Consider the following 27,007-nt stretch of genomic DNA (forward strand, 5'->3'; position numbering starts at 1 on the left):
TTTTATTTGCATGCCTTTTTCCTTCTCGACCAAGGCTTTAAATCTCTGAAAATGAGAAAACACCTCACTTTTCTCCTTCATGAAATAAACCCACACTTTCCTAGTGTGGTCATCAATGAATGTAACATCGTACCTGCAACCTGCAATTGTTGCAATCTTGGTCAGTCCCCATACATCTGAATGTATGACATCCAATGGCCTTGCACTAACATGCTTTTCATGTAGGAAAGAATGTTTGGCTTGCTTACGAAGTTGGCATGCTTCACATACCTTATGCATACCATCAACTTTAAACTTTGGTAAACCTGCAACAATATTTTGGGCATGCATAGACTTCAGCCACTGTACATTCACATGACCAATACGCTTGTGCGCCATATGTCAATATCTGCAATGACACCTTTTCCATGTGCAAACATGGATGCCTTTATCTCAGGCATGTTCACATCCAAAGTAAACATCCTGCCATTTCTATTACCCTTTGCAACCAAGCGACACTTATTTTTTAAGTCTTCACAAAACATCCTTGAGGATTAAACCTCACTTGCAAACCCTGCTCAACCATTTGTCCAACAGAAATTAGATTCTTTATAATATTCTAAACGTAAAGTACATCAGCCAAGTACTTCATTTTACCATCCTATGTATAGACAATGGAACTTTACCAACATGCGGCGCATGGGATGCACAGTATCATCACTGTTTCTACATAATCTGGTTTTTTCATTTTTTGCATTTCTCTAAACCATTCAGCATGACTGGTCATGTGGTTAGAGGCACCATAATCCACATACCATATATCTTGAGATCCTGCCACATCCTCTATTATATGGAACTAAACATGTGCTCCATCACAAATATAGCTTCTCACTTTTGTCATCACCTCCATGTTTGCTAGATGATGCATAGTTGCCTTGCTACAACTTCCCACTTTTAATGTCATTCTGCTTTTTGTAGTAGTCGTTTGCCATGTGTCCTGGTTTGCCATAGTAATAGCACTCTATGCTATTTGCATTAATGTTGATTTCTTTGCCAACCACCTCGGCCTCTTTGGATCCCCTTGTCTCTAGACTGGCCTCTTCCACCTGTGTATGATTGCTGCTATGAATCATTGGCATGTTGTTGTGTCCAGAATTTTGATTTCCTTGTTGGCCACACCACCTTGGCCTAAACCACGGCCTCTACCTCTGTCTCTACTTGAATTAGAGTAGAAGGCCTATTCCGATGTGTTATTGCTTTGTGAAGAAGAATCCTCACCTAAAGCCTTTTCTTCTATGATCAGTGTAGATATCAAGTCCTGAAAGTTGGGAATATTCTCCCTAACTGCAATGGAGGTCTTAAATGGCTTGTACTCTTTGCCAAGCCCATTTAGATAGACACTCACCAAATCATCATCCTCCACTCACACATTGATAGACCCAAGGGATTCAACAATGCCCTTGATCTTTAAGGCATATTTATTGAAGGACATGCTTTTCTTTTCCAGAGTATGCAACTCTTGCTTTAACTGCAACTTCCTTGCCTTTGTGTTAGTCTAGAACATCTAAACCAGATTCTGCCATGCAACTACTTAAGTGTTTGCATCCTGTATGTGTCCTATCATAGTGTCCGGAGACACTAATTGAAAGCCAGTATACATGACTTTTCTTGCACCCTGATTCCAATCCTTGAATGCCTTTATATCTACAGGAGTGGCATTCTCCTCATATAACTCTGGAGGCTCCTCATTGTCTCCTTCTACATAATCCCAAAATCCTTTATCCATTAGGAAATTGGTCATTCAGAACTTCCAAGCATGGAAGTTATTCTTATCGATCTTCACTAGCAATCTGATTAATTCTGTTAGACATGTTTTCCTGCAGCAATCAAAAAACTTACAAACAGACAACTTGTGTATGCAACATGTAATACAGTAGTATCTCCTGTAACTACTGGCAGCGATACTTCAGCACAACCTGTGCAGTATCACCAAATGTGACTAGAGTACATGTACATACACCTAGTATCAATAATACATGTGCAAACCCTGTCTGCACTTCCAAAATGCACTGTAATAACCCGATTTTGAGCAGAAGCAGTTCTTTACCAGAACTTTCAAAACTGCCAAAAATACCATGCAGTGACAAAACAGGGCCCGTAACGCACCCAAAACACGAATCTGGCCAAAAAAATGAAGTCCAATAAGATAGTGTACTTGCCTTATAGCTTTGCTCCTGTAAAGACAGCTCCTCAATCGGACATATGTAGCTCCCAGAGCTATTGAGAGGGTGTTGTACCTAAACCAAGAAGGGGAAAGAGATGATGGTTATAATTGCATCTACTTCTTGCACAGAATTCTTGCATAGAAAGTAAGCAATTATGGGACTAGTTACCTTCTTGCACAGCATACTTATCTTATAGATGGATAAAAGATTAGTTAACAGCATCACAGATTGCAGACAAGTATGGAAAAATTACACAGAACATTGCAATAGATTTCATTGATTGAAGAATTCCATTGATTCGTACATACAGTTACATCCATATATATGAATAGTATATGTGATCCAAATAGATACATCTACTAATGACATCCTTTGGAATCCCTACTGACTATTGCACATAACAGTTTATCCAATGCGGTTACAAGAATGTGGTTGCAGTGTGTAGTAAATGCCGCAACACTTTGGCACGCATGGTGGACTTGCGCGAACCCAAAAAAATGGCAAAAAAATTTCCCTTATTTGATAGAAGTCAAGTGCCTTTACCATGCAACTGCATCGGCATCCCTCTTAAGCTTCATCATCGGAATCCAAAGTTTCCACTTGTTTTGGTGCATTCTCCGCATAGCAACTACAACATGCTCTCTCGTAGACTATGGAACTCTGGCTCTATGTAATTCATCAATTTCTCACACCAGGTCTGTGTATCTTTCTGTGACTACTGGCCTTGTTGTTGCAGGCCACTGCATGCGGGGAATCCATTGTTGCACATATTCATTCTGGCCAGCCCTTCGTTCTTCAGGTGTAGCTTCCTTGAGAATGACCCTTTCAGCAGGAGGGGCTTGAAGCTGAGTAAAAGGTACATGTCACTCATAATGCCGGCTAAGATAGGAATCAGCTTCAGTCCAATAGGGTGGTTGAGAGGGTAATGCTAGGGCAAATGAATGCCCCATTTGCTCCAACCAAAAGCATAAGCACTGAATTTGCTCTTTCTGCCTGTTCACCATTGAAGAAGCTCTGTGCCTGTTAAGCAGTTTGCTCTGCCAAAGCACGGACTACATCGTCGCGTTCCCGGACCAGCTTGGCAATATTTGCATCTGACCACAAGTAGTGGGAAGTAGAGCCTTCTTCCATAGGAGCCTTACCCCTATCATTCTGTGCAATGGGCACAGAAACAGTACTTACATTGGAAACTTGAGATGGCTGTTGTTGGGAAACATTGGCCTTCCACAAAGCAATTTGTTCTTTCCCCACTGATGAGCTACTTCAAAACTAAGCGTTAACTCATTAGTGCGGTGCCTGGCCAGTTCATCATTAATAGCTCTGCAAAAAACTTCATGATTATCTCTTGTTGCCTCCTCACTGCTTTCAGCCTCCTGCAACAACCGCCGCTCCAGTGTAGAAATTCGGTTCTGAAGACCAGGAATCCTATTAGCTTCATGCAATAAATTATCATTCTGGGATTGAAGCTGCACCACCTGTGCTTCAAGAGTTGAGATGTGAGTAGCTTGGGCGCTAGCTTGAGGAACATGGCGGCAGAAGTCTGTGGTATGCTGAAGCAACCACACAACACTTTCCAAGTGTGCGGGTTGGACCTCGTACTGCGGGGTTTCCCAGGGAAAAGGAAAAACTGTGGTCACTACCACATCAGTCCTCAAGACTGCGGTCCCCACCCCGAAAACTGAAACCACAGGTGCTATGAGCTATTCAATTCCCATAGGCGTTGGTACTGGAAGGTTAGTACTCGGCACAACGCCCGGTGCCGTGCTCACCACAGTGACCGCTCCTGAGTGAATCTGTTCGTGCCACCGATGTAGAGCAGCGAAAACCCCATGTGGTGGTGACATTGCGACCGAAGGGGGCGCACAAGGGTACCCCCCACAGGCATAGCCACAATAACAGAAACAGTGCCTTCACCATGTTCAGTATCGCTGGCCACTTCTGCATGCGAGCGCTTTTGGCCTCTAGAACTGTTACTGGCAAAAAATGACAGGCAGACTGAAGAGAAACCAAAAAATTGGCGGTGGGTAGAGGGAACAAGATCTGCAAAATCTGACCCACCTTTGAGTGTACTACCTGCCCTTTCTACACCTGAGAAGAGACCCGCTGAGCCTCAAATCGAATTCAGTCCTTTAGAATACGAGCCCAAGAAACAGGCCCGAACTCAGAAATTTTTATCAGCTGTTTCACCTGTACTGACATTGTATAAGTCTTTGCCTACTGCCAAATACGAGCCCAAATCGAATTCAGTCCTTTAGAATACGAGCCCAAGAAACAGGCCTGAACTCAGAAATTTTTATCAGCTGTTTCACCTGTACTGACATTGTATAAGTCTTTGCCTACTGCCAAATAGAAACCATCTATAGCACTCTTTTGCTACCAAATCAGTGCATCCTGAAAGTCTATACTCCCCAACTGATCTTGGGACCAAACTCTACCTCCATCTCGGCTGCGAGGATTGCCACCGTTTTGCTGGCAACAATAGCTCCATCGTCTGCAGGCAAAAATTGTCTACAGGCAACCGTCTGCAGTGCAACTTATGCTGAATGTATTCCACTCTGAGCTCCACCGTTGCATCCTGTAGAGACACCGTATCACCAACAACTAATTGCCGTAGCAAGGGCAATGACTGCGGGTGAACCTACACATGCTCCCAATGGAAGTTGGAGTAAACACGGATGCACTTGTCGGTGAGCCATGCATCAATAGCCAGCCGCTCCAGATGAACGATCGGCGTGACCGACAAGAACTACTCAAGAGAAGTAGTCATGGCTTTGCAGAAGAAAAGAGCACGAGGAAGACGAGCAGAAGGCAATCAGAAAAGTAAGAGCAAAAAAAGAATGCTTTTCCACAAAAAGGAGGGAGTTTTTGCATGCAAAACAACGATCGCTTTTCGATGCATGAAGGTATGACACCTGGAAAAAACCAAGAAAAATAAATTGACGAAAGCCACCCTTGATGTGCAATGACTGAAACCATCATGAAAGAAAGTGTATTCTCCTCAGAAACCAAAAAAGGGCATTGAAGAGGAACCGCCGTAAAATAATGACGCATCTGGAACCCATTGACCAGAGAAGAAAGGACTTCCCCATGAAGATTTGTGAGGAAATAAGAAGTGGGACCACAAGAAGCATACACCCAAACGGCCCGGTTCACCGCACCTTCAATTTTGCGGGTTTCTTGAACATGGGCGAAGAAAATACCAACACTAATTGCCCTCTTTGAAAAAATTTCTTCTTCAAATGCTGATCCACTTGCCACTTTCTGCTGCGACTTTGAATTTCCTGCGCCCAATAAAAGCTTTTCATCCTCTCTTCATCTAATTCCTAGATAACCTCCGGTCTGTATGCCAATGAATCCTCTAGCAGCAATCTATCCATAAAACCGCAAGGTGCAAACTGGGAACCACAAATTTGTTGCCATATATATATAGGCAGTGATGTGTAGGAACACACTTAGGACCGCCGGGGCACTTTTTCCCTCTTTAGGAGGTTTTTTCCCTCGGCTTGTATATACGCCCATCCTTCTAGGGCAAACTTATCTTTTGTACATTGACACAATCTAATACTTTGTGTTGTGTGCATTCTTGCTTCTTCTTCTCCAAGCTTTGTGTGCTTTCCTGCAACCCTAATTCCAACAATTGGTATCAGAGCAGGCATCGGCTCCTAGGGCTACACAGCCAGCACCCTCCGACTCACGTTCTTCGATTGAGGTGAGCTTTCACGAGCACTTGCAGATCCCTATACTCTGCAAATAGGCCCATAGGGCTTTGCGTTCTCAGAAATCGCATCTGAGGTCGTTTCGGGCTCCGTTTTTGCATTGCAAGTTCTGCACAGGTGTTTTCGTCATTTTCTGCAAAAACTTCGATAGTGTAGTTTTCTGCAAAACAAGCATACGTATTCTATTGTGGACCATGCTACATAGCACGAGTTGTTCTCTGTTCAGTCTTTGCTTCATTTTACAGGTAGCTTTTGCATCAGTTTCAATCAGTGGCCATGGCTGATAACAGCAATGATGTATTTCGCATGTTGTCTACTGAAGACAAACTGGATGGAGACAGCAACTACCCACTTTGGGCATACATGATGCAGCATGTTTTGGTTGCAAAAGGAGTGTGGAACATTGTGCAGGGTATGGATGTACGTCCAGGTTCTTTGGATGTAGGATCTATTGAGGATGTTGCAAGTTCTAGCAGCTCTACTGTTGCTACTGTTTTACCCACTGCTGAACAAGCTCGTTGGGATGGTAAAGATGCGCAGGCTCATGCCTTGATTGTACTTTCTGTCAAACGTAACATCACCCCACATATTCGTTCAGCTAAAATAGCAAAACAGGCTTGGGATATTCTAGCTGGTTTGTATGCAAGTCGTAATGAGGCAAAAATCTCTTACCTGCGTAAAGAGCTAGAATTGAAGATTATGCAAGAAGATGATGACATGAATGTTTTTCTTACTGAGATTAAAGATCTCAAAGAACAGTTGATTTCTGCAGGTGAGATTATTCCTGATCATTCTCTTGTGCAGACTGTTCTTGATGCTTTACCTGAGACATATCAGACTTTTGCTTCCACGTGGAGACTTCTTGCTGAGGACAGACCTGATGCTGTCAAGTATGATACTTTAGTCAACAAGCTCTTGCAAGAAGCGCAATCTAGGCAAAACAGGGCCAGGCAACGTGCACTTGATCAAGCATTTATTGCTGTGCCCAGCAGCAAAGAAGAAGTGGTAAGGCAGCCCCTTCCACTGTTTGTTCTCCTATTAGTAGGTCTGTAACTTCTTCTCCTTCCACAGGTAGCAACAATAAGTCTGAGAAGGCTCTTGATAAAGGTAAGAAAAAGACCAGGTGCAACTATTGTAAGGCAAATGATCATGTCATTAAGAATTGCCCTAAGTTAAAGACTAAAGAGGCAAAGAAGAAAGAGTCAAATGCAGCCACAATAGCGGATGCTTCTACAAATGCAGATTTTGCAAATGTTATGCAGGATACAGAATGGGCATTTAGCGTGTATTGCCAGTATGACCCATCTGTACATGATGCATGTTTGGCAGTTTATGTTGACTCTAATGCATGGTATTTTGACAGTGGTGCTACAAAGCACATTACCTCCCATAGTGATATGTTCACTTGTCTTGAGGTTGTCTCTAATGGAAATACTGTCACATGTGCCAATAATGCTTCTTACCCAGTGAAGGGCGTTGGTAAAATCATGCTTACTGCTACAAATGGCAGCGCTTTCACACTTTCAGATGCTTTGTATGTGCCAGGGATAAAGAAGAATCTATTGTCTGTCTCTGCGCTTGCTAGACTTGGATTTGTAGTCAAATTTGTGGATGACAGATGTATTGTTCATGATTTGACTTCTGGTGATACGATTATTGCATCTGGCACCTTGTTTCGTGGGCTGTATAGGCTCAATTCTTATGACAAGTGTGTGAAATATTTAGCAAATGCAGTTTCTGATGAAAAGGCAGTTTCAGATGCAAAACTATGGCATGCTCGTTTTGGTCATCTGAACTTTGCTAGTTTGCTGCGTTTGCAAAAATTTAATATGGTTGCTTCATTGCCCCCTCTTGAGGCACCATTGAAACATGTTTGTGAAGGCTATATTTTGGGCAAAAATGCAGCGTTCTGTGTTTCCAAAGGATGGTTCTGTGCGAGCCACTCGCAAATTGCAACTTGTACATAGTGATGTATGTGGGCCTATGCAAACTCCGTCATTTGGTAAACACTTGTACTTCGTGACTTTCATTGATGATTACTCAAGGCATGCATCCACTGAAGGCAAAGTCCGAAGTGTTTTTGTGCTTCAAACAGTTTTTTCTTATGGTTGAAAATGTATCCAATTGTACTGTGGGCACCCTCAGTTCTGATCGAGGGGGGGAGTACTTGTCTAAAGAGTTTGATGCATTTCTGGCTAGTCGTGGGATAAAACACCAATGTACAGTGCCGTATATCCCTCAGCAAAATCGTGTTGCTAAGAGGAAAAACAAGTCACTTATGGAGATGGCACGATGTATGGTCAAGAGCCAAGCTTTGCCACATGCGTTTTGGCTTGAGGCTATCATGTGTGCTGCATATGTACTCAACAGGTGTCCCACTAAGGCCTTGCAGTCTATTACTTCTCCATATGAAGCTTGGCATGGCAGGAAGCCTTCTATTGGTCACTTGCGTGTCTTTGGTTGCTTGGCCTATGCTTTAGTGCCTGTGCAACAATGCAGAAAATTGGATGATAAGGCTGTCAAATGCATTTTTGTTGGTTACAATGCTGAGAGCAAGGGTTACAGATTGTATCATCCGCAGTCAAAGCGTATCTTGATTAGTCGAGATGTTGTTTTTGTGGAAGATGCTGTGCAGCCTTTGTTATCATGTACCAAAAAGACAGGTGTGAGCTCACGGGATGTATTTGATACATTGTTGCCTCTGTTTACAGGTGGGAATTCAAATGTAAGTCCTAATGAGGCAAATATTCAGCCTATGCAGATATCAAATGACATCATAGATCAGCCCATTTCTGATGCAGATTTACAGGTTGTAATTTCTAAGGATAGGGCTGAAAATGAGCAAGCTAGAGGTATGCCTAAATGGCTGGTGCAAACCTTACGTGATAGTAAAATTGATGCACCTATATCTAGTCGTACTTGTTCAAGTTTTCAGCATGCCTCTTATGCATCAGATTGTTATGCTTTGGTTGTGTCTAGTATGTGTGAAGAGGAAGAACCTCTTTCATTTGATGAGACACAAAAATCAGAAAATTGGTTGGCTGCAATGCAAAGTGAATATGATGCTATAATGAAGAATGGTACATGGTCTTTATGTGATTTGCCTATTGGTAAAAATGACATTGGATGTAAGTGGGTTTTTAAGTTGAAACGAAAGCCAGATGGCAGTGTTGATCGCTATAAGGCTAGACTTGTTGCAAAGGGTTATGCTCAAGAAAAGGGCATTGATTTTGATGAGACCTTTGCTTCCACTTGTCGTATGACTACCATTCGTAGCATTTGTGCATTGGCAGCTCATAATGGTTGGAATGTACATCAGTTGGACATAAAGACTGCGTTCTTGAATGGAGATTTGCATGAGGAGGTGTATGTATCGCAACCTCGTGGTTTTGTTCAAAAAGGGCAGGAAAACAAAGTGTGCAGGTTGAAAAAGGCTTTATATGGTTTAAAGCAAGCTCCACGAGCTTGGTATGAAAAGATACATGCATATTTGACTCCACATGGTTTTCAGAATAGTCCAACAGAAAGTACTTTATATGTTAAATGTGTGGATGACGTACATCTAATCATTGCTCTCTATGTCGATGACATGCTGCTCACAGGACCAAATGAAAGTCATATTGCTGATTTTAAGGCTGATTTGAATGCCTCTTTTGAGATGTCAGATTTGGGGCATTTGCATCATTATTTGGAGATACAATTTAAGCAGTGTGACGGAGGTATTGCTTTGTGTCAGACAAAGTATATTGAGACATTGTTGCGGAGATTTGGCCTTGAAGACTGCAAGCCTATTGCTACTCCAATGGAGACCGGTTTGAAGTTGAGTCTTCATGATGCTGAAGATCACTTTGATGTCACACTCTATCAGACAGCTGTTGGTTGCCTCATTTATGTATGCATTACGAGGCCGGACATTCAGTTTGTAGTCTCACAGGTGAACAGGTTTATGCATAGCCTAGGGTCTCAGCATCGGAAGGCATAAACGCATCTTTCACTACTTGAGTGGCACCATACATCTTGGGTTGTTTTATCCCAAGGGGGGATCGTTGCCGCCAGATTTACATGCCTTTTCAGACTCAGATTGGGCTGGTTGCTATGACACAAGAGTGTCCACAAGTGGTTTTTGTTTCATGCTCGGTAGCTCATGCATATCTTGGTTGAGCAAGAAGCAACCTACTGTGGCCACTTCTAGTTGTAAAGCTGAGTACAGGGCAGCTTTCACAGCTACGGTTGAGTGTGTGTGGCTCAGACGGCTTATGGCTGACTTGGGTGTTGGACAGGAGTCTGCCACCTCCATCTTCACTGACAGTCAGAGTGCATTGGCAGTTGCGAGAAACCCAGTTTTTCATGCTCGCACAAAGCACATTGAAGTGCATTATCACTATGTCAGGGAGAGACTCTCAGCAGGAGAGATCAGCTTGGCCTATGTGCCAACACAGGACAACCTCGCCGATCTTTTCACAAAGGCGCTTCCTCGTGAGAAGTTCGAAGCTTTCCGCAAAGCTTTGGGCTTGCTCCCCTTTGTGGACTGATCTACTTCGGGCATGGCACTCCCCTATACATGAGTGCCAGCTCTTGTTCACACCATCACTCCCAGGGGGGATTTGTTGCCATATATATATAGGCAGTGATGTGTGTGAACACACTTAGGACCGCCGGGGCACTTTTTCCCTCTTTAGGAGGTTTTTTCCCCCGGCTTGTATATACGCCCATCCTTCTAGGGCAAACTTATCTTTTGTACATTGACACAATCTAATACTTTGTGTTGTGTGCATTCTTGCTTCTTCTTCTCCAAGCTTTGTGTGCTTTCCTGCAACCCTAATTCCAACAAAATTCGACTGGTGTGATGCCCTCATGCCAAAAGCAAGTTTGAATGGTGTCAACCCAGTTGCCACTTTAAACGTTGTGCGGTAAGCCCAAAGTGCTGTTTAGCAGCTTCACATCCCAATTTGTCCAATGAAGACTGACCACTTTAGTCAGAATGCAGATTATCTACTTATTGGAAGATTCTACCTGCCCATTGGCCTGAGGGTAATACGGGGACGATTTGCGATGCAACACAAAGTAAAACCCCGTCATTCGTTTGATGACTTTATTAATAGAATGACTGCCCTGATCACTCACCAACTCCACTAAACAACCAAACTTGGTAAAAACATCCTTAAAGAGACACTTTTCCACTAGAGAGAGCAATATTATCCCACAAAGCCCAGGCTTCTACCCACTTCGTACAGTAATCCGTGGCAGTAAGAATGTACCTGTTCCTGGTTAGAGCTGCTGCGGGTTTGATTGGGCCTATAAAATCTAGACCCCATTTTTGAAATGGTTCCAAAGGAAGAATCTGATGAAGAGGCATTCGATCCTGCTGGGGACGGTTGTCCCATGCGCTAACAAACATCGCATTGTCTCACAAACTGCTATGCATCCGCATGAATAGATGGCCACCATAATCCACTTTGTAAGACCTTCTTTGCGGTGATTTTTCCTGAGAAATGTCCACCAGTAACTCCGCAATGGGCTTCCCACAACACTAACTCTTGCTCATGCAGGATGCACCGTAATAGTGCGTTGCGATAATAAAGTTCCCCCACATAGACTTCAAATGAGCGGCTTCGCAAAGCAAGGCACCACCGCTGATCCCTATTTAAATGAGCAGGCATCTCACCCCACTAGAGATAAAAGAAAACATTTCTTCAAACTAGGTCCATGGAATGCTCAGAAGAGGTGCTCCTTCCTCTTCAGACTGTACCCCCTCTGCATTTGGTTGAACAGTAAACAGTGAAGCATCCGGAAATTCATCATCCACACCGACCCTGCTGGATCCCCCGAATCCAATCAAGAAAGGTAATGTACCACCACATGCTGAGCACCAGGGCGATGGATGACTTCAAAATCAAATTCTTGTAATAGTAAAGCCCATCGAGCCAATCTGCCTTTTAAATTTTGTTGCTGAGCACTAGGGCGATGGATGACTTCAAAATCAAATTCTTGTAATAGTAAAACCCATCGAGCCAATCTGCCTTTTAAATTTTGTTGCTACACCAAGTAAAGAAGAGCAGAATGATCCACATGGAAGAAAAATTTTCAGCCCAAAAGATAGTGCCGGAACTTCCGCACAGAGTACACCATTCCAAGGCCTTCCCGCTCTATAACGGAATAATTCTTTTCAACAAAAGACAGCAGCGCGACGATTGGCATAATAAATTCGGCACGAAACCATCCCATAGTTTGCTCCTATATCAAAACACTGCCAATTGCCACATCCAAAGCATCCACAAAAACATGAAAATCCACCCCCCCAATCACGCGGAATCATCACTGGTGCTTGAGAAAGTTGAATCTTGAGCCAGCGGTAAGCCAAATCATAGTCTTCAATCCATCGAAAATCCTTGCGGCGGTCAGAATGAGCGGCTGCATTTAAAGGTATTGCCAAATGTGTCAAAAACCGCAAATGGCGACCATGCCACCGAATTTGGCCCAAAAATCACATACAGCCTTTGGGATCCACAGGTGTAGGTGCTTGCATAATAGCCACCACTTTGTCTAGATATCGACTGCAATGCCATCCTGGGAAATGATGTGACCCAACAATTTGCCACTTCGCACCGCAAAAAATACACTTGAGCGAATTAAGACTGAAGGACACCTCTCGGCAGCACTAATGAAAACATAGCCGCAAGTGCCCCAAATTCCGCACACGTGCCAAAGACACTCAGATAATTAAAAAAAATACGCATGAAATCGGTGAGAAAGGGCCAAAAGATTTCATACATGTTGTGCTGGAAGGTGGAAGGTACATTGCGTAATCCGAACCACATGACTGTGCAGCAGTTTTGGCTTGATCCTCTGCTGCCATCCAGATTTGATTGTAGCCGCTGAACCCATCAAGAAACGAGTACATTTCATGCCCTGCTACATCATCCTCTGTATGACAAGAATATCTTCCAAGAAAATGGATAGGTGTGTTTGCACGAGTTTTTATGGCTGTAATAATCGATCCATATAATATTAGGTATACCCACCTCTAGGCTCACAGATCATGTGTCCAAACTCATGTCTCACATATTATGGCTCATGGTTCACGTGCCCAAATTCACGTCTTTTTGCATTCATGCCCGCCGTTACCCAAGAGTTGGTTTAGTCTAGTTTTTGATGCTTTTATGATTTTCAAAGACTTGGTGGGTTGTGCTTTAGTGTTCTTAATACTGGTTGTAATGCAACTAATTAAGTCTTTTTTTATTCGTTTAAGACTTGGTGGGGTGTGCTTAGTGTTCTTAATACTGGTTGTGATGCAACTAATTAAGTGTTTTTTATTTGTTTTAGATTATTTTTCATGCCTCTACTCTATCAATTCGATAATTCATGAATAATTTTATTGATTTTAAATCATTTTTCATGCTTCTACTCTACCAATTCAACAATGCATGAACAATTTATAAAAAATAATGAAATGCATAAATAAAAATAATGAAATGCATAAACAAAAATAATGAAATGCATAAATAAAAATAATGAAATGCATAAACAAAAATAGATAACTTCACTGTAATTTAACCTAATGGAGTTCAAATTTCGAGTCTTAATCAAAATTGCTAAGCTAATTCTTGGATCAAAGCAATGAAATCTAAGCCTCTAATTCATAACAACATTTACTCAAAATCAACTACAATAATAAAAACCATTGAACTTTTAAAAAATAACTTTTAACCTTAAAACATTGATCAAATCATTAATATTGCATATCATTAAACAAAATATTTTGTTAAATCCTTCACGAAAACATAACATTGAACTTTTAAAAAATAACTCCTTAAAACATTGATCAAATCATTAATATTGCATATCATTAAACAAAATATTTTGTTAAATCCTTCACGAAAACATAACATTTGAATCTATAAAATTTAAAAAATATAGAATACTAATCTCCATAGCTCTTTCTTCTTTTCTAAACTTGTAGTGTGAGAGGAAAGATCAATGAAGAGTAAAATAGTTTTTTGGCTCCAACTTTGTGGCACCATAAAACTAACATAATCTTCATCTTTGATCCTTTTTTCCACCCTATTCTCTACCTGTGAGACCCCCACCCCCTCTGCGATTTCCCCCTCTGGGGCGTCGGCGAGGGAAGCAGCGTCGGTCTCTCGTGCAAGGCAGGGATTCACACTCGGGGCCTCGCCCACAGATGTCCGGACAAGAGACTAGCCCAGCGGTTCCTCCGAAATCGAACCCAGAAAAATTTCTCTCGCCTGGAAGGCACAGGCGATTTCATTAGGAAAATCATCTAATAATGGAAGAGTTAATCTATCGAGTCAAAGTCTTAACTAACTAAACTAATCCGACCAAACTCGTAAGTCACATGGTCAGATCAAGGAAGAGACTTGCACTTGGTCCATAGAATCACCACTATTGTTCCCCTTTAGCAAGGCACAACCCTGATTCCTTCCTACAGAATTTGGGTCTTCCTAGGACTTAATCTAACTAGCGTAACTTAATCATATCTATCTATATTGAAGGAATCCCCCAATCCATCCTAACCCCAACCGGCCCATGGGTTACCAACCACTGTATTGGTGGGATTCCTTTATATAAAAATTCGGTTATATTTTGTCTCGGGTACCGAGGAAAAGAGTCCCCAGGCCAGGTACCTGGTGCTTCAAGTAAAAGTCAAGGTAGACACACCACTTACACACCCAATATGAAATTGCCTTTTTAATAGATTCGGGTACCGAGGAAAAGAGTCCCCAGGCCAGGTACCTGGAAAAGAGTCCCCAGGCCAGGTACCTGGTGCTTCAAGTAAAAGTCAAGGTAGACACACCACTTACACACCCAATATGAAATTGCCTTTTTAATAGATTCGGCTGTCTTTAAAACAATCTTTCAATAAAACCATAGTATTACTGATCATAATCCTCCAAAATATTCAGTCCATTGTTTTGCAAAAATTATCATCCAGACTCTCCGTTGAAGACCAGCTGGTCAACCAATGAGATCCAATATCAAAATCTAGTTCATAAACATAATTTCCTTCCAGTTCATCCATATCTTTGTCAACGTACGCATGGGTGTCCTAGCAACCGGGAGACCATGCATCACCTGGTCAGAACCCTCTAGGATCCTACTTAGGTGTCCTAGAACTTCACTCAGGGACCGCTTTGTCGGTCCTCGCCCATCATACCAGAAGCGCACCATTTTTACCATACCGAGGCTGGTCAAGACCTCGGTAGGCTTTGCCCGCCCGCCGTGAGCGACGTCCCTCGATGACTCCCCGCCAGCTGTTGCAAAACGAATCTCTCCTTAGTTAAATCACAAGCCAAATGCTTCCTCCAGCATTCTGGCGTTAAACATCCCTTTTAAAAAAAGCAGAGGTTCTATGCAAGTAGAATTCCCGGTTTGAGTTTGATTCACAAATCCCTTTTTCCCACAATCCAGATTTTCTTAATGAGAATCATTGCTCTCGCATCAAGGTAATCTACCCATCAATTGACTGAATTTTCAACTTAATTCTTGGTGATTTCGGTTAAAGGAAAACTTCTCTAATTCAGGTAGTCTATTCTTTGTATCGAAGATTTAGAATTGGTCACGAGGTTTTTGCTTGATTCATATTCGAGAGATGGGCAAGTAATTTATTGGCTGCCATTCTCACGGTCGAGGTCTAACAAAAAATTATTCGGTTTACTTTTACCTTTGATTCCTAAGGATTTTCTTCAGATAGTTTAACGAAACTTCTAATCGTAAGGATAATTCTAGCTTTATGAGTTTCTCTCCTTCCACAATAGAATTAAGAAATAGTTCTATACAAGAATATCAGGATTTTGTAAAAATACTCTTCTTCCAATAATCCAATTTTGAGTATATATCATTTTGTTGATTTATCCACATATAAATATCTTAAAATACTCTTTCCACCAAGTTAGTCATCAACATTAGTATACCCTAATTTTTTATGTGGAATTATGGTAAAAAATCCTCTTTTATCATCAAAATTAATTTAGATCTTTTTCTACTTAAATACCATGAAAATTTCTCTTTTTAAATTAGATAAAAATATCCATATTTTGGAATATGCCAAAAATTCCTCTTTTAGTATTTAAATGATTGAATCCCAAATGTCATGGGAATTTCCCTTTTAACAATTAAAAATTATTACGCATAAAATAAATTTATCAAAAATTTCTCTTTTTTCTTAATTAAATAATTATACATAAATACAAAAAAGTATTCTTCCATGAATATGATAAAAAATCATTCTTTTTGCTTAAAATTTCTAAACCTAGAATATGGTAGGAATTCATCTTTTAGTATTCTGCATAAAAATAAGATATGTATTTTTTTTTGAAAAAATTACCATAGCTTTGTTGCTATTACTGATAATTCTCAAATTTTCTACTTGAATAAAAACTTGTAATGAAAATATGATAAAAGTTCTTCTTTTAAGCTTAAAACTTAACTATGTATACATATCATAATTTTAATCGTAATTATAAGCATAATTATGATTATTCCCCTTAAGCTAAATTAAACATTCCTCTTTTCCCAATTTGTTAGGATAATTCTTTTCTCATTTAGAATGAGTTAAAGTAATTTTTATCTACTCATAAACAATCTAAAAAGAAATAACCATTATTTTTACTAACACAAAATCATGGAAATATCAATTCTTAATCCCTAGCTCATATGGGTTTCCTTTTCTTATTGGCCTATTTTACATACTTTTCTTGAACTTTCATAATAGCCTCTTTAACTTGATCATGAATAGAGTTAAAGTCTCTGGTAAATTCATCAGCAGCTTCTATAGTGCGGGAAAGATGAGTCATCGGAGTGGGAAGGGTCTTTCCATACACTATCTCAAACGGTGCCTTCTTAGTGGCAAAGTGAGGAGTGTTATTGTAGGCAAATTGAAGAATATATAAATATTTATCCCATTGCCTAGGCCGTGAGATGAAACATAGGTTCTAAGAAGGTCTAGGATAGTACTATTGGTCACTTCAGTCTGGCCATTGGATTCAAGATGAAAAGCACTAGAGAAATCTAATTTTGTGCCTAAATTATCAAACAATCTAGAATCTCTATCTAACACAATGAATTTAGGCAAATCATGATGCACAAATATATGCTTTAAAAATAAATGAGCAGCTTGATGAGTAGTCAGTTTCTTTTGACACATGCAATGAAATGAACCTGTTTGTTAAATCTATCAGCTTACTATCCAAATCATGTCATTCTTAATTAGCAGTAAGCTGAAAACCAGTGTGATAAAATCCACTGAAATATGCTCCCATGGTTCATTGGGAATTGGGAGTGGCATAAGTAGTCCGTGAGTTTTCCCCTTATAGCTTTTAATCTTCTAGAAAGTAATGCATTCAGCCATAAACTTGGCTATAGCTTTCTTCATAGATGGCCAATGAAAGTCTCGGGCAATGGTCTGTAAAGTAGAGGATACTCCTATATGCCCTACATATGGGGGTTTCTGCAACTCCTCCAACAGACTATCTAAAAGGTTTTGTGATGCATAATCTCCTCTGAAAGAAGAGATACCCATCATGATAAGAGTAATCCGAGTGGGGAGTCCACCCATTATCTCTCATTTTGGTCCAAGTGTCTGAAAAGTTTGGGTCTTGGTCATAAGAGTCTTTCATAGCATCGAAAGTCGAGCTATCTATAGCCTGATGTGATGAACACTAGGCCGTCAACTAAGGGCATGAGCAACTACATTCTCTTTTCCAGGCTGGTAGAGAATAGTAGGTTGGAAACTTTGAATAAAAGTAGCCCATTTGATGTGTCGGGGACAGATATCAAACGTTGGGTAAGAAGGTGCCTGATACTCTGCTGTTCTGTTTTAATGATGAATTCTGATCCCATCGAATAATGTTTCTAAATCTTTAGGGCATGGACTACAGTAGTCAATTCTTTGTCTCATAAGTGTTTTACTTGCACTCGAGAGGTCTGAGTTTCCTACTCTCAAATGCTATGGGGGTGACCATCTAGCATTGATACTGCCCCTATGCCTGTACCACTAGCATCAGTTACAACAATAAAGAAAGGTCTAGCAAAGTCTGGTAATTGCGGAACTGGTGCTTTAGTGAGTGATTCTTTTAAAGCATTAAAAGATTTTTTCTGTTTATCAGTCCACACATACTTGTTTGCTTTCTTTAAAAGAAAATTCAGATAATGAGAAATGTAAGAAAAATTATTCACAAAACATCTATAGTAACTGCACAAACCAAGAAATGATCGGAGTTCATGAATATCTTTGGGTCTCGGCCAAGTCACTATAGTCTCTATCTTTTTGGGGTCCACACGAATACCATCAGCAAAAATAATGTGACCAAGGTATTCAATCTCTGTCTGAAAGAAAGAGCTCTTCTCAGGATTGAGATACATCTCATTCTCTTTTAAGAGATTAAACACTATCTCCAGATGTTTCTCATGCTCAACAACACTATCACTGAATACAAGAATATCATTAAAGAAAACTACTACAAAGTTGCAATATTTGAGGCAGATGTGGTTCATCATGCAGCTAAAAGTAGCCAAAGCATTAGTGAGTCCAAAGGGCATCACTAAGAACTTATAATGACTCGTTTGTGTCCTAAAAGCAGTCTTGTATATATCTTCCTCTACCATCCTCACTTGGTGGTATCCAGATTTTAAGTCTATTTTACTAAATACCTTTGCTCCTCGCAATCTATCAAGAAGATCGTCACTTGAGGAATAGGATATCTGTTTTTTAGTGTGATTATTTTCAGGGCTCTATAGTCAATGCATAGACGGTAGGTTCCATTCTTCTTTTTGACAAGAAGAACTGGAGCTCCGTAGGGTGAACTACTAGGCCTGATCAATTTCCTCTCTAAAAGGTCTTCTATCTGTCTCTGGATTTCTTTCTGCTCAATCTGGTTCACTCTATAAGGTGCCTTGCAACAAGGAGGTACACTACCAGGGATAAGGTCAATCTTATGATCCTCAAGTCTGCTGGAGCTAGGCAAGCTAGGGGGTAGGTCATCAAGAAAACAATCAAAAAACTGAGAAAGGAAGGAATCATGCGAGGTGTCCCTAGGAGGTGGTTCATGAGTAGTAGTCTCATTCACAAAGATGAGAAACATCTTCCCCTTTTTCCTCAATGCTCTCTTAACCTGGGTGTGGCTAAGGAAAGGTGCAGTCCTGTCTTGCATCATTCCCCTAAGACACAGATGCTGATCATTGAACATGAAATACAAGGAATGCTTGTTGTAATCAATATATGGATTGTATTGGTGTCGCCATGGCATGCCAAGTATTACATCTACACCTGCAGTGGTGCAACCAAAAAAGTTTGTTTTTCCTCATAAGGTGAAAGTGATATTGTTAAATTCCTTACTTCTTTGGTGCAGTTATATTTCTAGTTTTGAAAAGAAGACTTAACCTAACAAGATGGAGTGATTTCAAGATTAAGTGCCTTTACCATCTTTTCAGAAATAAAATCATGTGTGCTCCTGTCATCATGCAAGACTGACAGATTCATTCTTAATCTTTCCTTTCATTTTCAACATCATATGTGGTTTGGACTTAGGCCGTGTAGATTCAGACTTAGCCCATGAAGATTTAGGCTTACCTCCTGGGTCTGAGAAATCTTCGTCTTCGGAGTTACTCTCTTGCTCGGGCAGATAGTCATCGTCGTCCTCCTCCTCCTCGACCACGTTGACAATAGATTTTAGTGTATTCTTCTTCTTCTCCGGGTACTCAAATGCCACATGGCCTTCCTTGTTGCATTTGAAACACCGGATTCAACGCTTGGGGTCCTCTTTGTTTGTCTTCGGAAGATTGTCGGTCTTCTTATTTTTTGATTCGTTGCTTTCTTTGTTTTTGAACAACCGACCAAAGTTGCGGCGCCATCCATGAGTCCTGTCAAAAGGTTTAGATGAAGAAACATGCTTTTGAGATTTTAAGGGACGAGACTCCTAGTAGGTAACACGATTCTCCTTCGGAATATTATTCTTCTTATGGCTAAAGAGATTGTTGAACTGAGAGAATGCAAATGGAACATGTTCACTTTGGTCCTAATGTGAGGTTTCAGACCCGCTATAAACTTCCTCTTCTGGTCCTTCTCATGCACTTTCTCAATGGCTTTGAGTTGTAGGAGAACCTGCCAGAACTTGTCTACATACATTTGAATGGTTTCTTTCCCCAACTGACGCAAGCCATCCCACTACTGTCTACTCTTGGCCTTATATTGTGGCAGCAAATTTTTTTTCTTAATTGTCTTCTGGAATTCTTTCCAAGTATGAGGCTTATGATGGCGTGTCTTGGTAGCATTCCACCACAACGCAGCTCCTTCAATAAGATGATTAGCAGCATATTTGACTTTATCTTTTTCAAAGAAGTCTTCCTTGAAAAAGAAGGCTTATGATGGCGTGTCTTGGTAGCATTCCACCACAACCATTCCACCACAACGCAGCTCCTTCAATAAGATGATTAGCAGCATATTTGACTTTATCTTTTTCAAAGAAGTCTTCCTTGAAAAAGTAGTCATCTAACTGACTGAGCCAATAGAGAACTAGCTTGGCGTCCTTCTTTCCGTCATAATTTTGGAAGGAAAAGGCCTCCGACTAATCTTCTTTTCCTTTCTAGACTCCTGGGCTCTAAGGGTAGCTTCCACCATACGCCAGATCTCATCACCTGAATCAGACTCCACCCCTCTACTCCTCTTTCTCAACTTCCTCTCCAACTTCTCCCTCTTTTCTCTCTCCTATAAAATGTGAGCTTAAAGAGCTAGCAACTGCTCCTCCACAGTTCCGGGTTGCGGATTCATTTTAACAGAAGTAATGAAGTCGAGAGATAGAGAGATTAACTAATTAATGATAGAAATAATTCAACAAAAGACGATAAATGATGATAATACTTATCGTTGAACTTGAAATTTGCAAAGAGTCGAGTCGATTATTCGAGATTCAAGTGCACCGATGATACTCGTATTCTCCCGGACAATACCGTCAACAACGAGAGATATCGGAAACCACACAAACTTGCTCAGCCATGGAGAATTTGTTGAAGCCTTTGATTTTTTCGAAATTGCAAAATAAATTTTTGGGAGCTTTGACAGTTAATTTTTTCCCCTCAAGGCATTGCGGAGAGCCTTGGCAAGAAAATTTTAATTTCAGCAAATCTGAAATTTACTGCAGGCCATCAGAATTTAGCCCGGGGCCTCCATGTGCATGTGCTCCCTTGGTTTGGCTTGGAAAACTTTGAAAGGTTTGAAATTGGAAAGATTTGAGAGTTTTGAGATTTGAAAGGTTGAAAAGACCGTATATACTTAAGCCTTAAGCTTGATTAAGCTTTTTAGGCCCAATTCTCTCACGTAAATTGGTGCAACGCAATGTGGGAGAGAAGGAGAGCAACCGCCCATCCATTATAGACATCTATGATGCTTAGGCTCTTTAGAATCAGAGAAAAGGTGCTTGGGTTTTTCCTGATGCAGATCCATACGGTCGGATCGGGGTGAGATGGTCTACTTCAGAAAACTACTTTTCTTCATGTAGGAGTGGTTTTTAGGCTTCGTGTAAGTGGTTTATGCATGTCATAATTGCCTTGCCAAACCATACAAGATTTAATCCTTTGTTTTTCTTCTTTCCACCTTATACAAAGCCTTTGCCCTTTATGTAATGCTTTTGCCCAATTTCTCCATCTTCTCTTTGAGTGTGGTTGGCTTTGATACCACTGCCAGGATCTTTGCCACACAAGAGAATCAAAGTGCCACAAGTGCTCGCATAAATCAAGAATTAGTAATCAACTCCATACAAATAAAAGATTCAAACGTATTAAGCATGGATATGAAAATAAACATGAGATAAAACCATAGACTAATAGAACTTAGACGACATCACCATTAACAAAGGGTTGGGTTAAATCCCCCCCTCATACGTTCTGACTCCTTCCACGACATGAGTATTTTAATCATGTATTATCAAAATAGCCCTTGAGCCAACATGAAGCTTTTGCCAAAAATAGGGCTCTTTACTTTTTACAAAAATGACCACTCCTTCTAAAGGATGTGCACACATATCTAGTGTGTACCAAAAATAATAGTGAAGCTCTAGTTCACATGCAATACACCCGTGCACATCGCTGTACATAAATATTCGAGTACAAATAAATGGCACGCGGCCAACCAAAAATAATGAAGTATAACTCATAAATGTCGAGGCGATGTAAACGCCCATGCACATGACAAAACCCGCGGGACACCTCGTTCAGTGACCCTTGTACACTCATGCCTGTGCGACCCCTCATTCGGTGACCCTCGCACAAGTATGACGCCTCATTCGGTGACCCTCGCACAAGTATGACGCCTCATTCGGCATCCTCGTACTCATCACCTATACTCAACAAGTCAACATGTTAGGTAAGGCAATCAAACACCAATATCAACAACACTAGCATACGTACACATGGCATCACCCAATCACAGCATACATAGCATAGACCCGCAAAGCATATGCCAATCGCATCTTACAATATAGTATTTATTATGATATCACTCACGATACTAATTGCAAACATGTCACAATGGTCGGACGAGCATCCCCAATAGACCATAGAGGGCCAATAATGTAACATGGACTCCCTTTGGGATTTGGAGTTTCAATTCACCAAATATGGAAATAGGTGCTCAAGAAGGTTCAACAAAGGTTTGAAAGATGAAAAGGATGTCAAAAAAAAAATCTAGCTGATAGACTGATGGTCTTTAAGCCTATTCTTATCCTCTCCACTATTTACTTTCTATCTTGCTAGAGACCCTCTCTAATAGTGATCTTAAGACTTTAGAAGCCATGTGTAGAAACTTCCTATGGACTGCAGACTCTAGCAATTATAAGATCCCCAAAGTGGCCTAGAGATATTGTGCTCTCCCTAAGGATGGAGGAGGGATGGGCTTGCTTAACATCCTCAACTTGGTAGAAAAGCTCTCAACCAAATAAATCATTAGAAGCCTTTATTCCCCCAAGGAGGACTGGGCTATCTTATTAAATAGGTGCACCCATCTATTAAGGAATTCCGGAAATGGAAGAATCTCCCTTCCTCTCCTTGAATTGTGCACTAGATCAAATTAAAGCTCATGGCAACACTCTCGTTAAAGCCGTTTGGCAAACCTAGAACAATCTTAAACCCCATCTTGTGGTGGTGGAAAACCTCAAACTCAAAGCTTTGATCTTTCATCTTGACTCAATATGGTTCTTTTTTACTCTAAACTTTATCTAGTCTCACGTCTTCAAAAGAGCTCATGCTCTTTCTAAACTTTATCTAGTCTCACGTCTTCAAAAGAGCTCATGCTCTTTCTAAGAAAGGTATCAAGACTTGGGACTGACATTTGGCACTTCCACCACAAAAGACGGCTTACTAGAGTTGAAATCCTAGCAGCTTTCATGGTCAATGCTCAAGATTTGGACCTCATCCAAGATAGCATGAACTTTTGGAATCCTCTCCTCTCACCCCTCATCTAGGTCAGAGGTCCCCTTCTCCTTCATTTGCTAAGCTGGCCCTTTCAATCCATTATGCTACCCATTCCTTCCTTTCCTCCTCTCTCTCTCTCTCTCCATGTCAAACTCAATGATAGCTGGTTCATTGACTAACATAGAAGTCAGTGGAAATTCAAGTTTCATCATATATGGTCTAAAAGGATAGCTCCTAAAAAGTCCTGCCTCATGTGGCTTATCTTCCACAAAGCTCTCTGGACAAACCAATGTTCTGCTAAGATTGGCATAGGGTTTGGCCTCTATCCCAAATGCAAAAAAGAGGAGAAAACGGTAGCCCACCTTTTCATTGACTGTGAATGGAACTCCAATGTATTGGATTTCCTCCATGTGTGCATCAAGCCAATTCATCCTACTATGCTCAACTCGAAAGAAATCTTATTGGGTGAAGCTAATGGTTGTTCTACTAAACTATGGAGTATCATAAGAGTAGAATTTCTCTAGATAGTGTGAAAAAACATGAATGCCTTTCTTTTCTCAGATAAAAAGTCTGACATCCGCTCGGATCTGAAAGTTTCTCTATCTTTTTAGATGAAAGGATTATTGGATCTAAAGAAGAAAACATGCTCGGCCACTCTCTTGTCACTTGAGAGTCAAAGAATTGCCAATATGCTGGAAGCAAACTAGGGACACATACGGCGCAAGAAAGAAATTGAGGATGGTGCCTCCTCCTTGATCACTAAAGAGAAAGAAGCTATTGTTACTTGGACACTCAGGATCATGATGAGGAGCTTGCAAAATACATCTGCCAACTAACCAAGGCTCCAAAGAGCATTGACAAAGAATGAAGCCTACTGTTTTCTATTTGTTTAGATCTTTAAGTTAAGCTTCTTTGAGTAAAAAACGTTATGTATTGTTTCTTTTCTTCTATTTTTCTAATATAATTCCAATCTTTTCTTTAAAAAAAGAGTTATGGCTTGCTCACTTTTTCAACTGGTTGTGAGCCACTCTGGCTCGCTTCACTCCAATGTCACGAGTTGTTTTAAAAGGCCTATACCATATGGGCATGCAGAACCCATCTTTGTAGTAGCATTCACAATTGGTGGACACATGTCAACAACAAATTGTCCCAATACTTGAATAATTGATTAGATGGTGCATCATGCATGCATGTGAATATAAAGTTAATGTAAAATATCATGTATTGCTTTTCCATTGGCAACATAAAACAACTAGGATATTATATCGTGGCTTTGGAGGAAAAACGGCCACAAGGTCTGCCTCAATCTTGAGGAGGTTTAAAAAAAGGCTTCCACTTGTCACTCATGTACATGCAATGGAGAGTTATATCAAAAGAACTCTCTCTATAGCATGCCCCTCTGAGATGAGCACTTGACATGAAGCAGCTTTGATGTTAATTCATAAACTACTTGACAGGCAAGCCCTTGGAAGAAATCAAACACGCATCTTGAGGCGCATCTGCCATCTGTACTGGAGGCATCTAACCCTAGGTTGAAAGAATAATCTGTACACAACACTTTTGGAAGAAACCAGAGATCTTCCCAAAAAAGATAAGACCTCTGATCTGTTGTGCCTGTGTGAAGATAAAAAGGGGGGGCTGGGGGGCAGGGGAGCTATTGGGCAACCTTCAAAAAACTAATGGATGCCCAGAAATCTCCCATACCTAGAACTTGCTGCTCTGACTTGGGCCAGAATTGGAGGCAGCCACAATGTTCCATATAGTCTCAATATCTACACTAGGTACAGTGTTGAGGGTATTTTGAATGGGGGATTCCCAACTAAGCTCTAGCAGATCCTCTAAGCCACTTAAAGCATCTCCTTCATAAGTTGGCGATTCTACAGACCCAAAATCCTCAGGAGAAGACAGAAAAGGAGGCTGATCTAAAACAGCGTCGCTCTGCATAAAGGATTGGATTATGGGATCCTCTTCTGCATCCCCGAAGTTCGGCATTTCATCCACATTTTGTACAGCAATGCTGGGGCTCTGCACCACCGAATCATCCATAGTTTTAGAGGCATTTTGCCCCATGCACTCTTCAGCAGACATGGCAGATGGCTTATCATGGAGTTTGTGACGCTGCCCCTTGGCAGATTGTTCCGCTACTATTATTGCTTCTAGTTTGGCATCAAGACTGCATATCATGGATTCAGTCAAGATGGAGCCCTTGAACGGGTTAGATGTATGTTGCAAGGCAGAGGGGAAATTCAGGCGTGCTCGGTTACCCCGCAGCTTGTATGCAGCATGGTCATAGGCAAGCGCTGCCTCTTCGGCTGTGTCAAACGTGCCCAGCCATAGCCTAGTTCGGTTGCGGGGTAGCCTGATCTCTGCAACCCACTTCCCCCAATGCCGTTGTCGTACACCCCTGAAGAGCTTCAGCGGTTTTCTCTCCACCTGTTTCATGGAGATGGCCTTGGGGCCCAAGTCCAAAGCACCTCTATGCTCTTGCTTAGCTTGATGCAAGCCAGAGATGAGATAGTTATGAGATAGATTTGGGGTATTTGAGGCATTACCCCAAATAGGCTGCCAAAATGGCGGGCATTTAGAGGAGGGCAAAGACTGTGGGGACTTGTTGCATTCTGTTGACATATCAAAGAAGCTCTTAGGGTGGAGCTGGGATATGTCATTATGTGAGTATCTATAATTAGAGTTCCAGCTGTTGCCATTGATGTTTGCTGAGCTTGCAGATGCAGAGGATTGGCATTGTCCAGAGCAACCCACATCTTCAACTGTGGTGAGGCAGCTAGAGATGCTGGAGGGAGAGTCAGGGCTATTGGGGGCATGACTGCCGTTGGAAACTGAAGCTGTACATTGGTAGACTGCTTGCAGAAGCTCATTGCCCGCATGTTGGAAGCAATCAGAGAAGAGCCATCCTGCGACGGGGAACGGGCCTGCACATTGAGCCATTCACTGCAGCAATTTGCGTGGATTGGAAACTGGGAGGGATGTACTGGCGAAAAATGGACACAGGGGATTCCGATCTAAGGCTGCAACTGCCAGATTCAAATCAAAAGGAAGAGAAACCTTAAGAAGAGAAGATTACAGGTAGATGGATAGAGTTAAGGCGAGGGTTTTATTGAGGAAGACAGTGTAGAGACATGGGCATTGGGCTTTTGTAAGACGGTAGAGCGTGCGTTGGATGAGAAAACAAGCTCACGAGGAGGGCTTATGAGCGCGCTGCGGTCCTAGCTCACGCAGTAAACGGACCTCTCTTGTCAGAACGCTAACCCTCTCGGCCGCTGATCTCCCAACACGTGTCCCATGAGAACGCACTTGCAAATCATCTATTGACACGTGTTGTCCTGAACAGGTTTATTACCGACAGTTGCCCATTCCTATCTGGACACGTGCCTATCAACCAGAGATATTTTGATGTGCTGTCAAAAATTCATTGGCATACTTTCAAAGCCGTTTTTCGGCCTCCCATTGGCTCCCCAGTCATTGAAGAAATTTTGTATATTCTAGACTAACTAACCACTTAAAACAAGTTTGCAAAAACCACTTAACCAATTTGCGTCCTTTGCTTGTAATAATTTCCCTTAATAAAACTAAAAATAGTAATTTGGTCTTGAAATCAAATCAATTTGGTTAAATAGATCTGAAAATTGGTTTTTCAGGCATGGGGTT

General features: G+C 41.2%; 1 protein-coding gene across 1 annotated transcript; it reads right to left on the bottom strand.

Annotated features, from left to right (window-relative positions):
• Positions 1 to 24,545: 24,545 nt before the first annotated feature.
• Positions 24,546 to 26,538, bottom strand: LOC147639424 (uncharacterized). Its single transcript, XM_086791198.1, has one exon. The coding sequence runs from the start codon at positions 26,285 to 26,287 to the stop codon at positions 25,046 to 25,048; it is 1,242 nt and encodes a 413-aa protein (XP_086647324.1). The 5' UTR covers positions 26,288 to 26,538; the 3' UTR covers positions 24,546 to 25,045.
• Between the last annotated feature and the right edge of the window lie 469 nt (positions 26,539 to 27,007).

This window comes from Cibotium barometz, chromosome 4 (genome assembly GCF_041138505.1).
Source record: "Cibotium barometz isolate CiBa-2024 chromosome 4, ASM4113850v1, whole genome shotgun sequence".
NCBI classification, from domain to species: Eukaryota; Viridiplantae; Streptophyta; class Polypodiopsida; order Cyatheales; family Cibotiaceae; genus Cibotium; species Cibotium barometz.